The 19,319-nt window shown below is 36.6% G+C and overlaps 1 protein-coding gene across 1 annotated transcript; it reads right to left on the bottom strand.

Annotated features, from left to right (window-relative positions):
* Positions 226–957, bottom strand: LOC107615385 (histone H2A.v1-like). Its single transcript, XM_016317449.1, has 5 exons — positions 912–957; positions 755–814; positions 561–621; positions 320–460; positions 226–247 (listed from the first exon to the last, which is right to left on the bottom strand). The coding sequence occupies exons 1-5, from the start codon at positions 955–957 to the stop codon at positions 226–228; spliced, it is 330 nt and encodes a 109-aa protein (XP_016172935.1).

Here is a 19,319-nt window from a genome sequence, read left to right as displayed (position 1 = left end):
TTATCTTTTTTTCCAGAGTTTTTAAAACTGCAGCAGCTGGAAGGGTGGCTCGGAAGTTGTTGCTTCAGCAAACTTTAATGCTGCCGCCACTCCAGGATCTACCACCGCCTCTGCCAAGATTTCAAGCTGTGAAACAGGCGTCTTAGAGGGATGAGTTGGTTGAGATACTGGTGGACTTATCCCAAGGTTAAAGGAAGGCATATCATCTTCCCTTTGGCTAGGTTGCTATTCTTCTTCGACAGGGCTACTGCATTAAACAGATAACAGTTCAAAAATAACTCATTAAAATGAATAAAAAGAATTTTTATGTGCAACTTACTCATCATCAGAAATTTCATAGAAATAGTCATCTTTCAATAATTCTTCAATAACAGAACTCATAAGAGACAACGCAGGTTTTGGCTCTGTTTTCCTCGGTGAAGATATCTCGACAGCCTGCTTTTTAGGTTTCGAAGGGCAGCTGTAAGAAATAGAAGAGATAAAACTTACAATTAAAACATGTAGTGAAGTGAAATTATTGGGATTTGTATAAGCAGTGAAACTTACACATTAACATCTACTTCTTCTTCTGATTGCTGCACTGTTGCTTCTTTGCTGGGCTGGTGTTGTGGTTCCAGAGGGCTGTTGCATTAATAGATGTTGAAGTGATTTAAAATAACCCTAAATCCTGAACACACTATCTATCAAGTGATTTAAAATAACCAAACCCACTGAACCTAAATTAAGCAATGTGGTGAATAATGGTAAAACTTACAATTCAGGTTCTTGTTGTTGTTGTTATTATTGTTGTTGTTGTTGTTGTTTGGGAGGGTTGCTGCATTAAACAATAAATATTTCAGTAATGATTTAAAATTACCAAGCCTACAGAACCGAACAAGATTCATGTGGTGAATAAATATTTATAAACTTACTCTTTATTAGAGGTTTGACTTTCTGGAGGGACATAGATAAAGTCATCATTGATAAACTCTTCCTGAAGAGAACTTGAAAGAGACAATGCAAGAGGATTTCTAGGGAATGTAAACAAGAAAGAAGTTAATGTTGAATAATTAGAATTTGTTCTAAGTAATGGGAATCTGGACATTGAAAAGCTTACATTTCCAAAGGTTCAGAATGAGTTTCTTTTTGAAACAGAATGATTTGTACTTTGTAGCTCAGAATTAGGTGTAGCGCTAATGACATTTAAACACGTTTTCCGTGATATTAATTAAACAAAATTTAATTACCTAAATCTAAAAGAATAACATAAATATTTTTAACTTACACTAGTGAACTTTTAAAACTCTTTTTTTGATGGATTTTCTTTTTTCTAAAATATTTTACCGTGGATTTTGGGGTATTTTTCCTAAAAAAAAGATAATAAATTAAAATTAGAAACCAAGATTAAAAGTAGAGGTCTAGAAACATATCAAATTCATTTTTGGAAACCATCGAACTGAAAGTAAAGAGTGTAACGAACTAATTTACCTGGTATTGTCTTGGGCATTTACAGATGGTGTGGAGCTTCCCTGAGTCTGCAAGAGAGGTTTACTTCCGAGATTTACAATTCGCAGTCTAAGCAAGTTAAATAAATACTAGTAATAGTTAGCAAAGAAAGAAAAATAACTCGATATAAGAAGCCGAATCTTACGTCTCAGACAAATCATTTTGTGGCTCCATTGACTCAAACTGATCCGGAGCAACATTTGCTATTTGAGCTCCATCATTTCTTTTCTTTAATCTCTTTTCTCTTATTTTCTCCAACGCTTCTCTTCTTTTTCTGCAGCGTTGCCTTTTATTTGTTCAGATATGAAAGTTCATAAAATAAGTATCAAGGAACGTAAAACGAAAGGATCAATAAAGTAAAAGAAAATATGATTTTTGAGAAACTTACTACTTGTTAGATTGTGTTTGCTTTTTTGACACCCTTTGTAGTTGTTTTCTTTTTATTATGGGTGTTTTCTCAATTTTTTTCTCCGTAACACAGACAAATACATTGAATTTATACCGGAGAAAAATATAATCTAGAGAAAGATACTAACAATCAAGTGAACAAAACTGACAAACTCTACCAAACCGAAAGAAATTCAGACGCCGAACAAAACATGATAGTTGATGAGTGGGCCTAGAGCGGATTAGGAATTTTATCGCAAAATAAGATTGGCGTTGTAAGTATAGCCTAGACCTGACAATCGGCCAACATCAAAGTTTAGTTTTTTTCAAATACAAAACATAAACCGAGAGTAATTAAATCTCGGGTCGTTCTCCCTAGGAATGCAATTGAAATGTTACGCTCTTGGTTATGAGGAAAAGGGATTTTCAATCAAAGAACAAAATATTAAAAGAAATAAGTAATAAAAGAACTAAGAAATGATCAAAATTGAAATTAATGCAAGTAAAAGGGAAACAAGGTCAAAACTTAGTGAAAATGCTATAAATGCATAAAGAGCCTTGACTTGGGAATGAGGATCCAAGGAATCCTATCATCGTCATAACCACAACTATGATAATTATAATGAGTCAATCTCGCTTAGTCAACCCCTAACATCAAGGAGTAGGTCAAGCAAGCATAATTGACCTTAATCCATAAGTCCTAGCTAACTTACCAAATTAATTGGTAAAAAGCTAGCGTCAATGGAAACAAGAGTTAACTAACTACCCAAGAATTACCACTAAATGTCGGACATTATGACTTTAGTATCCTAGGAACTCAAATCCCAAGCCAAGGTGTGAAAATCTCTTCAAAATCCATAATTGGCATTTTCACAAACACCTTGTGGGTATAAAACCAAAACATGAAAAATTGTAAAGGAAAAAGGAAAACTATAACTAACTATTCACAATATCAACAATGGACTATCAAACAAGCATAAAGAAATCATAAAATATTAAATTCATCAATCAAAACTTCAAGATACTAAAATTGGAAATATTAACAAAGTAAGTTGAACCAAGAGAAAATGAAAGTAAAGATGATGTAATTAAAGAGAAATTGAGAATACTTACAATAAAAGAAACAAAATTCCAAAATCAAAGCTTGCTATAAAATGCTACAATGGAGATTGAAGTAAACCCTAAGAGAGAAATTCTACACTACTCCTACTCCTACTCCTAAAATCTAATGTAAGCTTAATGTCCTCATATGTCTTCATTCTCCTTTGATATAGCACTTCCATTCAGCATCAAGCCTTCAAAAATTGGGCCAAAAGCCCCCAGAAATCGCGTATCACGTGTTTCATTAATGAAACCACGTGCATGGACCTCTGCGTACGCACGTATGCACACCTTGCTGAATGTTCACTTATGTGTATGCACAGAGGGTTGTGCCCACGCACACTAACCGATTTTCTTCTTGTGCGTACGCACAGGTGCTTGTGCGTACGCACACTTGTCTGTGTATGCTTTTCCTTGTTTTCTTCATGTGTTCTCCCTTTGTACATGCTTCCTTCCACTTCTACCTACCCATTCTTACCTAAATGACCTGAAGTCACTCACAAAACATATGACGGCATCGAATGGCATAAAAGTGGAATTAAAATCACTAATTTAAGCACAAAAATGCATGTTTTCACATTTAAGTCCAAATTAGGGAGAAATCACAAAAGTATGCTATTTTGGTGATTAAGTGTGAGTTTATGTGATGAAATCCACTCAAATCAAGTCAATATCTCATCAAATATGGACTCATCAATTCTCCCACACTTAAACAATAGCATGTCCTCATGCTAAACCAAACAAGGAGAATGATCAAAGGATAATGACTTATTGAATACAACTATCTATATGCATGCAAGTATGCATGTACTATATCTATCTATCTATCTATAATATCCTATTGAATTGGTGAATACAAACAATCAAATTTCCAAGAAAGGGTATACACATATAGGGCTAAGCAAAGAAATAATTCAATGCATTCAAAATCTAAAGAATTGATTCAACTCATCAAAATGAAGCAACTTTCAAGAATTCATGATAAGAGGTGTGGAAATATAAAATTGAGTAATTGAACCCTCACTAGGTGTGTATACACTCCAATCACACGGTGTCTAGGGTTTAATCACTCAAGTCTCCTCCTAATCATTCTTTCAAGGATTTGCCTTTCATATAACAATCAACAAACATATAATGCATGAATGTAATTATCTTGAGGACTTCATAGGGTTGTAATGGGTTTAGGGCTAAGGTAGGATAAATATGGCTAAGTGGACTAATTCAATTGAATCCTTGATTAGTTTAGGTATCCAACTTAACCTATATCAATCCAATAACAAAAATATGCACTCCTAACCTTCCATCATTTCTTTTTATGCACATTCATGTATGCTGTAAAATCTGATCAAACCGTAATTAATTAAATAATAAATTAAATAGGAGCGAATATGGTTAAAAAATTTAGCAATCGGAATTTGATAATTTAAATATAATATTTGGACTCAGTGAAGTTTTCTGAGTCAAGAAACATAGTTTTCTGCGTAAAAATGCGCACTAAAAATTTGACCGGCAGTACCGGCTGAGATCGGTCCGGTATTGCAACTAAGGAAATTAATTATAAGCGAATAAGGTTAAGAAATGAGAATTTATAATTTGAGACGATATAAATATTTAAAATACGATTTAAAACTCTAATCTTGGAGGTTTTGGCCCAAAATTGGGCCAACGGACTAAACCAAGTGAACCGGGCCCAAGTGGTCCCAAGACCCAACATATATAAACACTAGTTATAAGCATTTAAGCTCATTTACCCTAAAAACGAGAGGGAGGGGCGGATAGAGAGAAGAGAGAAAGAAAACCTAGCTTTCCAAACTTCAAATCACCATAACTTTCTCTCTAGAACTTCGATTGATGAGCTGTTTGCAGCCATGCGTCACTCTTCTTATCCTCTATAATTCTATCTAAGTTTTGTAGGGTGCGCTAGTATGAGCCATTGGTGATATTCATCACAATATTTAGTGGGTTAAGAGTTGTTGTGTGAGATTTTGGTGCTCTTGGAAACTTGAATTGGCTTGTGGAACTCTTGGGTGAGGTTTGGAGCTACGATTGAGGGAGGCTTTCAAAGAAGAGGCTCAATTGTTTTGGCTCCAAGAGGTACAGTTTAAGTTTCATTTAAGTACCGTGTGGTGTGATGAGAATTCCTAGGCTAGATGCCTCTAGGATTAAGTTTGGATTATGTAAATGATTGGTACTAATATGTATAGTTGATATGTAATGTAAATTAATGATTGGGTTGAGAATTGTGTGAATTTGTATGTTCGGTGTGTTGAGAATTTGATGAATTGGGTAATGAATATTGGTTTGTGGAATATGCATTTAAATTGTCAATTTGGGCCGGAGGCCGTGAATCTTGGGCCGGAGGCCGGAAAAAGGTAAGGAAGGTAAGTGATGTGTGTATTGTGTGATGTCATATGAGATTGAATGGATATTGAATATTGAGTGTGTGAATAAATGGGAGGAATGTGGAATAATAAGAAATTAGGAATTTAAGAGTGGAAGGTGACGAAATTGAATTCAATTATGTAGATGAGGTAGGTTTGATTTTGGTTGAGTGTAATTATGTGAATGTGGTTGGGTTGTGGTCATTTGGATGAGTGGAAATGAATTTGGCTTGAGAACATTGGAAAAATTGATGATTTCTGTTTTTGGGTAAAAACTGATTTTTGACCAACTTCGGCGGTCTGTAACTCGGCTCTCGGAGTTAGGAATTCTTCTAAATTGGATTTTTATGAAAGTTCATTCAACAATCTTTCCAACGATTCAGAAATGGTTGAAAAAGGAATTTTGTAGAAGAAGTTATGTGTGACAGAAGTTTGAGGTTTGAAAATGAAATTCTGCGGCTTTTTAAACTTAGTAAAATTTTTGGTAAAACGTACTCCGACGCGCACGCATAGCCGACGCGCACACGTCACTCACGTTTTTTACTCTCTCACGCATGCACCTGGCCAATGCGTACGCATTGCTGTATTGATGCAGGTGCGTGGTATAAATTCCAGAGAGTTGTGATGGTAGCGTGCTGGTTTTGTGCAAGGAGCACAAAACGCATCCAGGCGTATGCATGGCTAACGCGCACGCGTCACCCTACCTCTCTACTTCCCATGCATGTGCATGGGCGACGCTTATGCGTCACCTGCTTTTCTCCGCTTCCCACGCGTGCGTGTGGGCGACGCACACGCGTGACCCCGTTTTCAGGAAAAATTGATTTTTGAGTTTTTAATCCCGAATTTCAGACTTCTATGCCTCCATTTTCATCCTTTAAGTCCTAAATTTTTATAATATGCCTATTAATGAGAAGAAGCTAGGAAATGTGATAACTTATTGATGAAGAAAGACTTGGAGTAATGAATTGTGATTGAGGAAGTGCAGAAATGATGGTTTGAAAATGAATGTGACGTGTGACCCCGGGTAGTAGGCAGTGGCGTTATCCACTTGCTTCGAGTATGAGATGGGGAAGGAGAATTTTGATAAACGGGTTTAATTATGGAGTTTTGAATGAATGTATGTCTGTGATACCTGAGTAGTAGCAAGGGTCATGGTTTGTCCCGCTTGCTCTGGGTCATTGTTTGGGAATCGGTAATAATGAAGAAAGATTATGAATGAATGTGTATTTGTGATACCTGTGTAGTAGCAAGGGTCGTGGTTTGTCTCGCTTGCTCTAGGTCATTGTTTGAGAATAGGTAATAATGAAAAGTAATGAATGAATGTGGAAAATGTTGAATGTGAGTTGATAAACCACTATTTTGCGATTTATTTTGTATTGAATTGAGTGGATTTTATTCATTATTCTCACACTTATGCATATAATTCGCATGTTTTACATTTTCCTTCCTAATTTTGTGCTATGATTGAAAATATGCTTCTTTGGCCTTAAATTTGTTAATTTTAATCCTCTCTTATTACCATTCGATGCCGGATATGTGTATTAAGTGTTTTCAGGGCTTATAGGGCAGAAATGGCTTAAAGGATGGAAAAGAAGCATGCAAAAGTAGAAGGAACACAAGAAATCAAGTATTTCAGAATCCTGTAGCGACGCGCACGCGTGGCTAACGCCTACGCGTGGCTAATGCCTACGCGTGGCTAGTGAAAGAGCCCAACGACGCATACGCGTGACAGAGCGTCACGTGCTGCAAATTCCAGAAAATACTGGGGGCGATTTCTGGGCTGCTTTTGTCCTAGTTTCAGGCCCAAAAATTCAGATTAGAGCATGCAGAGTGGAGCTGGAAGGGAAAAAAACTTTCATTCATACACTTTAGGTTTACATTTAGTTTTTTAGAGAGAGAGAGGGGCTCTCTCCTCTTTCTAGGTTTTAGGGTTTTTAGTCTTGTTTCTTCTCAATTTCAGAATTCTACCTTGTTTTAATTTAGTTTTCTTCTACTCTTATTTGTTCTAGAATTTTAGTTATCTACTTCTCTTATTGATTCCTTTATTTTTCTAATTTAGTTTATGAACTCATGTGTTACTCTCAACTTTCATTAATGCAATTTATGTTTCACGTTTCTTATTGTTCAATTGCCTTGTTATTGTTATCTCCTTGCTTTGGTTAGTCTTAGATTTTGCTATGTCTTGTTAGTTTTCTCTGTTTTTATTTTATGCCTTCCAAGTGTTTGATAAAATGCTTGGTTGGATTTTAAATTAGATTTTTATGTTCTTAACTTGGATTGATCAATTAGAGACTCTTGAGTTATCAAAATTCTTTTGTCGATTGGTGATTGAAAATTGCTAGTTGGCTTAGGCTTCACTAATTCTAATCTTTGATTAGGACTTGTGAACTTAAGTTGAGTTTGCTCACTTGACTTTCCTTCATTGTTAGAATTTAACTAAGTGAAAGCAAAGGCAATTACCATCACAATTGATAATGGTAATGAGGATAGGAATTCCAATTCTCAATCCTTGCTAGGACTTTTCTTAGTTGTTATTTTATTTCCTTGTTATTTACATTACCTGTCTCTTATCACAAAAACCCCAAAAATACTTTTCCATAACCAATTATAAGTACACTTCCCTGCAATTCCTTGAGAGACGACCCGATGTTTAAATACTTTAGTTAATTTTATTGGGTTTGCTTAAGTGACAAACAATTTAAATATTGATTGAGGTTTAATTGTCGGTTTAGAGCTATACTTGCAACGCGATTATTTTTGTGAAATTCTTTACCAACATTTTTCCTCCATCAATTTTTGGCGCCGTTGCCGGGGAATTGCAAATGTGTGCCTTATTATTGGTTATTGTGAATATTGTGAATATGTTTGTCTTTTAGTTTTTTTGTTAGCTTTTGCTAGTTTTAGGAGTTTATTTTCATTAGTTGTTGTTAGCTTTTGTTTTTATATTCTCTTGTTACTATGAATTCTCACCCCTTTAGCTATGAGTTCGGTTCAAATTATGTTGTAGGGAATGGAAACTACAATGAGAATATGCATCAAGGATGGGACAATCAAAGGTGGGAGGAACCTCAAGCTTATGGACAACCATCTTGGGAACAACCTCCTCCGATGCACTATGAACAAGAACCACTCTTTGATGCATACTGATAAACCACTATTTTATGGTTTATCTTATGCTCATTTGAGTGGTTTTTATCAAGTCCTTATCCACTTATTCATATGATTTGCATGAATTTACAATTCCTTCCTAGTGTTATTTTATGGTTGAAAACTTGCTTCCTAGAGTCTTTAATTTGTATATTTTAATTCCCCTTTATACCATTCGATGCCGTGATCTGTGTGTTTAGTGTTTCAGGCTTTATAAGATAGGAATGGCTTAGAGAATGGAGAGGAAGCTTGCAGAAATGGAAGGAGCATAAGAAATAAAGGAGACAACCAGCGAGCATCGACGCACACGCATAGCTCACGCGTGCGTGTGATCTGGAGATTTTTATAGTGACGCGTGCGCGTACCTGACGCGTACGCGTGGATTGGAGATCTGCTAGATGACGCGTGCGCGTGCTTGACGCGTACGCGTGACACGCGAAGATGACCAGTGACGTGTACGCGTGACATGCGCGATCTGCAGAAATAATAGAAAACGCTGGGGGCGATTTCAGGCTAAGTTTTGACCCAGTTTTCGGCCCAGAAACAAAGACTAGAGCTAGGGAACAAGCAGAGACTCAAGAGAGATTCTCATTAGCGTAGTTTTAGTTTTAGTTTGGAATCTGAGAGAGAAATTACTCTTCCTCTAGGTTTTCTTTTACATTCATATTTTTTAGTTTTATACTTTCGCTTTGGATATTGAGAAGAGTCATTACCTCCATTGAAGTTATTATTCTAGTTTGTTTCCTTATTCCCTTACTCTTCCATATTCTTAATTCTTGTTTAGAGTTACAATTGGATTGTATTTTTTAGAATTTATTAATACAAAGGATTACTTTTACTTTTAATTAAATTGTAGTTATTGTCTATCATGTCTTCCTTTTATTCCCTTTTTAATTCTATGCAAGTAATTTTCATGTCGATGGAGTAGATTCCCAACTTGACATAGGGGTTGATTGAAAGGAGACACTTGAGTTAGAATGCTCAAGTGATTAGTTAAATTGGAAGTTGTTGGCTAATTCTCTATTTACTAATGCTAGACCTTTCCAAGGGAGAGGACTAGGATTTGCGAATAAGAGTTAGCTCAATCACTTGACTTTCCTTTATTTAGTAAGGGTTAACTAAGTGAAAATAACAACCTCTTTATACTACACTTGAGAGAATTCCAACAAGGATAGAACTTCCAATTAATCATTCCCCCAGTCAAGACTTTTTATTCTGAATATATAATTCTCTTTTAATTTACAATTATTTATTTTCTGTCATTCAACTCTCAAATTTCTCGGAAAACTCCTGATTAATAAGATAGCACCCTTTTGTCAACTCGTTGGGAGACGACCTGGGATTCATACTCCCAGTATTTTCATTCTAAAATTGTGACAACCTTTCTAAATTGATGAGCGGATTTTTGCTGGTTAAGAACTATACTCGCAACGTATTTCTATATTGATTTCTTGATTGGCTGATTTTTGCCCTCCATCAATATTTGGCGCCGTTGCCGGAGAGTTGCAATTGTGTGCTAAATTATTTGTTAGTGTACATATTTTTAATTTTCGCATATTTTATTTTATTTTATTACCATGAGCTGTATGTTTCTTTCATTGAATGACGCGTTCACTGCCTGATCCGAGCTTAGCCACATTTGATCCTAAAATTGAAAGAACTCTTTCACGTATTAGGCGAGCTCGGCGTAGGCTAGCCTCTGAAGGTGGTGAAGTGGTTATTATCAATTCACCAGTCTCATCGAGGGTGAATCTGAACCACCATCTGAGGGAGAAATAAGCTCCTCTACTACTAATTCGGTTGATTTACGTGCAGGTAACATGGCGGCACCCAGGAGGATCACTCTCCAAGAGGAAGGAGCCCCAGACTTTACTCTGCAACCATATCAAGTGCGTCATCCAAATTTGGTTGTAGATTTGGAACTGAAGACTGCATTAATCAACTTGATGCCCAAGTTTCATGGCTTACCTGCTCAGGAGCCTATCAAGCACCTAAGGGATTTTCAGACGGCCTGTTCTACTGTTAGGCGTCATGGTGCAGATGAAACTTCTATTTTGTTAACTGCCTTCCCGTTTTCTCTTGAGGGAAAGGCGAGGGAGTGGTACTACACTCAACCTGAAGCGACCGTTACTAACTGGGATACGCTCAGGAGAGAATTCCTGGAAAAATACTTTCCAGTTAAAGTTATAGATAGACTAAGGAAAGAGATCTCTTACATTATTCAAGGCGAATCGGAGACTCTTTATGAGTACTGGGAGCGTGATAGTGAAGATTTGCTCGATGGTCTAGAATTTCTTTTATAGAAATAATAACTTCGTTGTAAGCATAGCTCCAAACCGACAAACAATTCTCACATCAAAAAATTTTGGTTTTGTCACAAGTACAAACCCCAATAAGAATTAACCGAAGTATTCAAACTCCGGGTCGTCTCACAAGGAATTGCAATGAAATGCTCAATTATTGGCTATGAAGAACAAAGGGTTTGATTTTATATTTTTGCAAGAAAATAAATGACAAGAAAGTAAAATAACAAGAACTAATAAAAGAAATGGAAAGAACTCTTAGCTAGACATAGGTAATTGAGATCACCATCCTTGTATACATACCAAATATTGATAATTATGAGGAACCAAGCTCATTAAGTTTACTTCTATAATTGAAGTATATCAAATAGGCTTGATCACATCAACCCATAAGTCCCAACCTATCTACTAATTAGATTAGTAGTGGGTTGGTGTCAATGAGTATCAAATTGATCACCAAGGATTCTCAAAAATCACCAAATCATTGAGACCCAATGACTCAAGGTCACTCAATTCCGTTAGCCTAGGCCAAGAGTCAAGGAAACTACTCAAAAACTAGTGAAAGCATTTTAACAAACACCTAGAGTGCAAGAAAAATAAACGTCACAAAATGCTAGAATTAGTGAAAGCCATGACTAACACAAGCAAGAAATCAACAATAGCAATCAAGATCAACATAAAAGAAACATAGAAACATGAAATTGTATTAAAAGGAAATTAGATCCAACAATGGTTCATCAACATAAAAGTAACAAAATAAGGGAAATGAACAAGTAAAACTAGAAGAGCAAAGATGTAATACCAGAAATTAAGAAGGAAAACTAAATCAAGACAAGAATTGAAAATTGGATTTGAGAATATTAAACCTAAACTACCCTAAATTCTAGAGAGAAGGGAGAGCTTCTCTCTCTAGAATTCTACCCTAAAACATGATGAAAACTAAACTATGACTATTTGGTTCATTCCCCCTTCAATCCTTGGGTTCAATAGCATCAGAAATGAGTTGGATTGGGCCTAAAATGCTTCAGAAATCGCCCCCAACGAGTTGCCCAAAATGGACCCACGCTGATCCATCGGTGCATGCGCGTCATGTTCGTGTACGCATCCCTATACGTCAGGCAACTATAGGAAATTTTATATCATTTTGAAGCCCCGGATGTTAGCTTTCCGATGCAACTGAAACCGCCTCATTTGGACCTTTGTAGCTCAAGTTATGGTCGATTGAGTGCAAAGAGGTCAGGCTTGACAGCTTTGCGGTTCCTTCATTTCTTCATGAGTTCTCCCACTTTGCATGCTTTTCTCCTCACTTCTTCCATCCAATACTTGCCTTATGAACCTGAAATCACTCAACAAACATATCAAGGCATCGAATGGAATTAAAGTGAATTGAATTTAGCTATTTTAAGGCCTAAAAAGTATGTTTTCACATTTAAGCACAAATCAAAGGAGAATTGCAAAACCATGCTATTTCATTGAATAAATGTGGGAAAAGGTGATAAAATCTCTCAAATTAAGCACAAGATAAACCATAAAATTGGGGTTTATCAAATCTCCCCACACTTAAACTAAGCATGTCCTCATGCTAAGAATAAAGAAGGACAAGAAAAGGGGTATGAACATTTATTTAATGCAAATAAACTATGTGTACCTATCTATATGAATGCAACTAAATGCAAAATGGTTCTACCTACTTGGTTAAAAGTAAATCAATCTCCAAGAACATATATAAGGAAGTAGGGCAAAGGTCATATGACGACTCACAAACTCTACCAATTCAAATATCAAAATGAAGTTCAAATAGACTTGCAAGAAGAATGCTCATGAAAGCTGGGAACAAGGAATTGAGCATCGAACCCTCACCGGACGTGTATCCGCCCTTATCGCTCAAGTGTATCGGGTCGATTCACTCAATTCTCCTCTAATCATGCTTTCCAAGATTTGTTTTTCTTCTAACAATCAACAATTATTCAATGCATGCATACATTCATCATGAGGACTTATTCATAGGTTGTAATGGGGCTAGGGTCAAGGTAGGATGCATATGGTCAAGTGAGCTTGAAATTTGAATCTTTGATTAGCCTAAGCTTTCACCTAACACATATAACAACCTATACAATTCTAATACTTAACCTAGCTACCCATGATTCCCACTTTTTCACATACTCATGCATTCTCTTTAATTCACATTCCATATGCATTGATTTTTTATTGAACTTTACTTTGGGGTATTTTGACCCTTTTTTATTTCTTTTTCTATATTTTTTTCTTTTATATATATATATATATATATATATATATGTTTTTTTTTCTTTTTCTTTATCATTTTTTTTCTAAATTATATACAAACATATCAATGCATATGGTTTTACATATAGTGCATGAATATATACCCAATTCCCAATATTTTTAACAAAAATAAAAATTACACTTTTACCTCAACCAATGTCTCAAGTTTCCCATACCCAAATGATACACACTCTCACTAGCCTAAGCTAATCAAAGATCCAAATTAAGGACATTTATTGTTTTTCGCTTATGGGTAGTGATGTGCTAACATTAAGAACAAAAGGGATTAAATAGGCTCAAAATTGGCTAACAATAGTTGATGAAAGGTAGACTATTTGGGTAAGTGAGCTAAATGAAATGATGGCCTCAATCATATAAATGCATCTATACATGGAATAATGGACATAAAGAATTAAACAAATCAAATATCACAATCATAGAAAGAGAACAATGCACACAAGAATGGAAATAAGTGGTTATAAGATGTAACCACACCATGAGGCTCAAAACTCACATGCTTGTGTTCTTAGCTCAAAAACCATGCTCCAAAATAAATTCTTCAAGCAAGTTCAACAAAAAAAAATTTTCAAGTTGGTAGGGTGCCCTAGAACAATTCTTGGAAAAGAAATCATCACCCTAACCAAGTAGTCCTAACATTAAAAGAAGTGGTAAAATATGTACAAATTCTAACTAGCATGCAACCTATCATGCAATGCAACAACTAACTAACAAAGGCAATCAAGAATTGGTGTTGAAAGAAAGAAATTGTTACCCATGGAGATCGGTCGGACGACCTCCCACACTTAAAAATTTGCACCCGTCCTCGGTGCATGCAAAGAAGAGCAAGGTGGATGGGTAGCTACAATTGATGAGCTCCTTTAGAAGGTTGTGCGGGTGAACTTGTTTGTTGTCCCATTTGAAAGCTTTTCCTTTCCTTCATTTGGTGGCCAACCTCAAAGGAGAGAAAAAGAAAGAAAATTAAGCCTACAACAAGGATATTAAGCAAATATAACATAGGCAGGGGCTAATGCCAAATAAGAATAGGGTTCTCACTACATGTTAGCTACGCATGTGAGTGAGAAAGCAATATAGGCAAAGGGCATATCAACTAATACTTGATGCAAGAGAAAAGTCAAAGCATGGGTACATGACATGAAGAGCATGTTGCATCAAGCTTAATCAATAATTGACACAAACAAGAGTAGGGATAAGCATGAGAATATTTGGCCCTATCCTAACACAATGACAACAATGTATAAAAACAAGGGATCATGAGTTAGGAAGGACTAAAGCACTAATCTTGTGTGTAGAGTAAATATTACAATCAATGTCAAACAAGTTACAAAGCACCAAGATTAACCAAGAAATTCTCAACAATTGCATATACTTATCCAACACCATTATTCAAATAAGAAGCTCAAAAAAAGAAGGTAAAAACAAGCTATAAAAACAAAATGAAAATGCAAAGAATAAAAGTATGCGAATGCAGTGGACAAAAGAAAATAGAAGATGAGAAAAAAAACTCTTTTTTTTACGACGCGTACGCGTCAAGCACGTGTGCGCGTGGGTGGGCAGGCTGGACAAGCGACGCGTACGCGCATAGCACGCATACGCGTGGATGTGAAGATGGCGACCAACGCATACGCGTCATGCACGCTTGCGCGTGGGTTGCAGGCACAGAATAGGCACAAACTGGGCATAACTCTCTGGTTTTTGTACCAGGAGTGTGAGATGCACCACCGACAGACGCGCGCACAGCACGCTTGCGCGTGGATGCCCGCTTTTTTTTAAAGATGCTTAGAACGAAAACAGGGTACTCTCCTAATCTACAAGCATTCTAAAGCAACCAAAATCAAATTTAACAACAATTCTTTTTGGTTTTTGAAAAATTTTCAAATACACTAAAAACAAAACTTATACTACAAGCAAAACACTACTCAACAACAACTAAGCTACAACTTAAGGCACAAATCTAATCAAACAAACCAACAACCAAAATATTAAAACAAGAGTATGCAAAGAAGAAAAATACCTAACAATGGCAACTCCAATCCCTTATTAACCAAATCTAAAAGAGAGTGGAAAGAGTTTACCATGGTGGGGTGTCTCCCACCTAGCACTTTTAGTTTAAGTCCTTAAGTTGGACATTTGGGAAGCTCCTTGTCATGGTAGATTATGTTTGAACTCATCTTGAAACTTCCACCAATGCTTGGACTTCAACTAAGCTCCAAAATTCAAGATCAATGGCACCAAGCTTTGATGAAGTTCCACACAAGCTAAGGGCTTCCAAAATTGGTCTTCATATATTCTCGGATCCCAAATCTTATTTCTACACCCATCTTCAAGTTGATCATCACAATTCCATTTGGGTGGTTTAGCTTTAGAATTCTCAAAGAAGCCTCCAAACAACTTCCTAGACCCAAACAATCTATCTCCACACCAAACCTTGCAATCAAACTTTGAGCATGCAACCATAATGAACCTAGAATGATGCTTCCAACCACTAACCATCTCCCTTTTGCTCTTCAATCCACAAAGATCTCTAAGTTGACCATCATTTTCAAGCAAACCATATTCAAGTGGGATAATAAAGCTTAGGGATAAGAATTTTACCCACTTGAATGTTGTATTGGGTGGTGACTTAGGAAGGGATATCTCCAATGGTCTTGTAAGTTCCACTCCCTTGTGCTCTTCTTTGATTATCTCCACCTCTTTCCAAGCTTCTTCAATTTCAACCTCTTCCTCTTGGTAGCTTCCTTCCAATTCAATCTCTTCTTCATTGCTTACCAACGGCATGGGAGGTTGTGCATCTTCTTCTTTGATCTCAATTTCAAGCCCAATGGGAGAGGATTCAATTGTAGATAAGAAATTCTCAATGATTGAATCCATCTCTTGATCAACCTCTTCCAATCTTTCATCACTCATACTATGCCTTGGAGGTTGCGCATTATCCTCCCCAACATCATTTTCAAGTTCAATGGAAGAAAGTTCAACAACTTTCACAAGATCATCAACAATATCACTTGGTGTGGAAGTGTTCTCAAGCTTGAAATCTACCTCTTGTTTAACTTCCTCTAACTCTTCAACCACTTCTTCTTCTTCAACAATCTCTCCCTCTTCCACTTGTTGCAAGACATACCCCATCTCCTTGTCCTCATGTTGGGATTTTAAAATCTCCTTCATACTCCTCTCTTCGGTTGATTTCTCACATTCATCCGTGGAGATACTTTGCTTGTTGCATGAGTCCTGTGAGTCCAAGGCAGCTTTAATTTTGGCAAGTATAAGTAGGATCATATTGCTCTTGGATTAATGGGTTTGGGTATTCTTCCATAGAGGGTTGTGGTAGAAAGGGAAATTCATTTTGTGGTTGAAAGTTATCATACATGGGAGGTGATTCATCTTGGTAAGGATAGTGAGGTGGTGGTTCTTGAGGGTATCGGTGGTAAAATTGGGCTGGTTCTACATATGGTTCATATGACTCATAAGGTGGTTAGTATGGTGGGTAGGGATTAGGGTCATATGGAGGTGTTTGGTGAAAAGGGGCTTGTGAGTAAGGTGGTTCAAAATTATTTTGAAGAGGTGGTTCATAGGCATATGGTGGTGGTTGTTGACAATCACAATAAGGGTCACCACATCCATTAGATTGATATGCATTAGGATTAGGATTATACCCATAAGAATTCGGAGGTTGTTGTTGCCAAGAAGGGTGATCAATCCTTTGAGGCTCTTTCCACCTTTGATTGTTCCATCCTTGATGCATATTGTCATTGTAGCTCCCATTTCCTACAACATAATTTGAGCCAAACTCATAGCCAAAGTGGTGAGAATTCATAATAGCAAATGAAAACAAAGGCTAACAAAAATAAGCGACAAAGTCCTAAAGCTAACAAAAACTAACAAATAAGAAAAAGGCAAATATATTTACAATATTCACAATAGCCAATAATATAACACCATTGCGATTCCCCGGCAACGGCGCCATTTTGATAGTGAAGATTTGCTCGATGGTCTAGAATTTCTCTTAGAGAAATAAGAACTTCGTTGTAAGCAAAGCTCCAAACCAAAAAATAATTCTCACATCAAAAAATTTTGGTTTTGTCACAAGTACAAACCCCAATAAGAATTAATCGAAGTATTCAAACTCCGGGTCGTCTCACAAGGAATTGCAATGAAATGCTCAATTATTGGCTATGAAGAACAACGGATTTGATTTTATATTTTTGCAAGAAAATAAATGACAAGAAAGTAAAATAACAAGAACTAATAAAAGAAATGGAAAGAACTCTTGGCTAGACATAGGTAATTGAGATCACCATCCTTGTCTACATACCAAATATTGATAATTAAGAGGAACCAAGCTCATTAAGTTTACTTCTATACTTGAAGTATATCAAATAGGCTTGATCACATCAACCCATAAGTCCCAACCTATCTACTAATTAGATTAGTAGTGGGTTGGTGTCAATGAGTATCAAATTGATCACCAAGGGTTCTCAAATCACCAAATCATTGAGACCCAATTTCTCAAGGTCACTCAATTCCCTTAGCCTAGGCCAAGAGTCAGGGAAACTACTCAAAAACTAGTGAAAGCATTTTAACAAACACCTAGAGTGCAAGAAAAATAAACGTCACAAAATGCTAGAATTAGTGAAACCCATGACTAACACAAGCAAGAAATCAACAATAGCAATCAAGATCAACATAAAAAAAACATAGAAACATGAAATTCTATTAAAAGGAAATTAGATCCAACAATGGTTCATCAACATAAAAGTAACAAAATAAGGGAAATAAACAAGTAAAACTAGAAGAGCAAAGATGTAATACAAGAAATTAAGAAGGAAAACTAAATCAAGACAAGAATTGAAAATTGGATTTGAGAAAATTAAACCTAAACTACACTAAATTCTAGAGAGAAGGGAGAGCTTCTCTCTCTAGAATTCTACCCTAAAACATGATGAAAATTAAACTATGACTACTTGGTTCATTCCCTCTTCAATCCTTCGATTCAATAGCATTAGAAATGAGTTAGATTGGGCCCAAAATGCTTCAGAAATCGCCCTCAACGAGTTGCCCAAAATGGACCTACGCTGATCCATCAGCGCGTGCGCGTCATGTGCGCGTACGCATCCCTATACGTCAGGCAACTATGGAAAACTTTATATCATTTTAAAGTCCCGGATGTTAGCTTTCCAACACAACTGGAACCGCCTCATTTGGATTTCTGTAGCTCAAGTTATGGTCAATTGAGTGCGAAGAGGTCAGGCTTGACAGCTTTGCAGTTCCTTCATTTCTTCATGAGTTCTCCCACTTTGTATGCTTTTCTCCTCACTTCTTCCATCCAATACTTGCCTTATTAACCTAAAATCACTCAACAAACATATCAAGGCATCGAATAGAATTAAAGTGAATTGAATTTAGCTATTTTAAGGCCTAAAAAGCATGTTTTCACATTTAAGCACAAATCAAGGGAGAATTGCAAAACTATGCTATTTCATTGAATAAATGTGGGAAAAGGTGATAAAATTCCCCAAATTAAGTACAAGATAAATCACAAAATTGGGGTTTATCAGAGCGCTTCAAGAATCTTCTGGACGCATGCCCCCATCACATGATTGGCAAGTTAGTGTTGTTCAGCTACTTCACTTAAGGCATGAAACCTCGGGATAAGACTACATTAGATGGTGCAAGTAATGGTTCCCTGAAAAAGTACAAGACTGCAGATGAAGCATGACAACTGATCAGCGACCTAGCTGAGTCCACTCAGAATCACAGGCACAGGAACAGCCACTCAAAGGCTGTTACAGAGGTTTCCTCTAGCATTGAGACCTCTGCTCTTACACAGAGTATATGTGAGATGACCAACCTACTGAAGAAAATACAGCTAAATCAACAATAACCTCAGCCTCCCCCCACCACAACAAAGTCAACAGTTAGTTCCTCAGAGAGTATGCGGGATATGTGCTAATTATAGTCATTACACTGATGAGTGCCTACAGCTCTAACAAGAGGACAACACCGTAGCAGCTACACATAATTTCTATGACCACCCGAATCAAGGGTATAATCAACAAGGCGGCAATTACAACCAAGGTGAAAACTACAACCAAGGTTGGCAAGACAACTCCAACCAGGGATGGAGAGACCGTTCCACCCAGGGATGGAGGGATAATTCCTACCAAGGTTGGAGGGACAACTACAACAGAGGAGGCAGAGACAACAATGGAAA

Source organism: Arachis ipaensis, chromosome B09, assembly GCF_000816755.2.
Source record: "Arachis ipaensis cultivar K30076 chromosome B09, Araip1.1, whole genome shotgun sequence".
In the NCBI taxonomy this organism is placed as follows: domain Eukaryota; kingdom Viridiplantae; phylum Streptophyta; class Magnoliopsida; order Fabales; family Fabaceae; genus Arachis; species Arachis ipaensis.
Note: the sequence above shows the minus strand (reverse complement) of the source record. Positions and strands in the feature narration are given on the sequence as shown.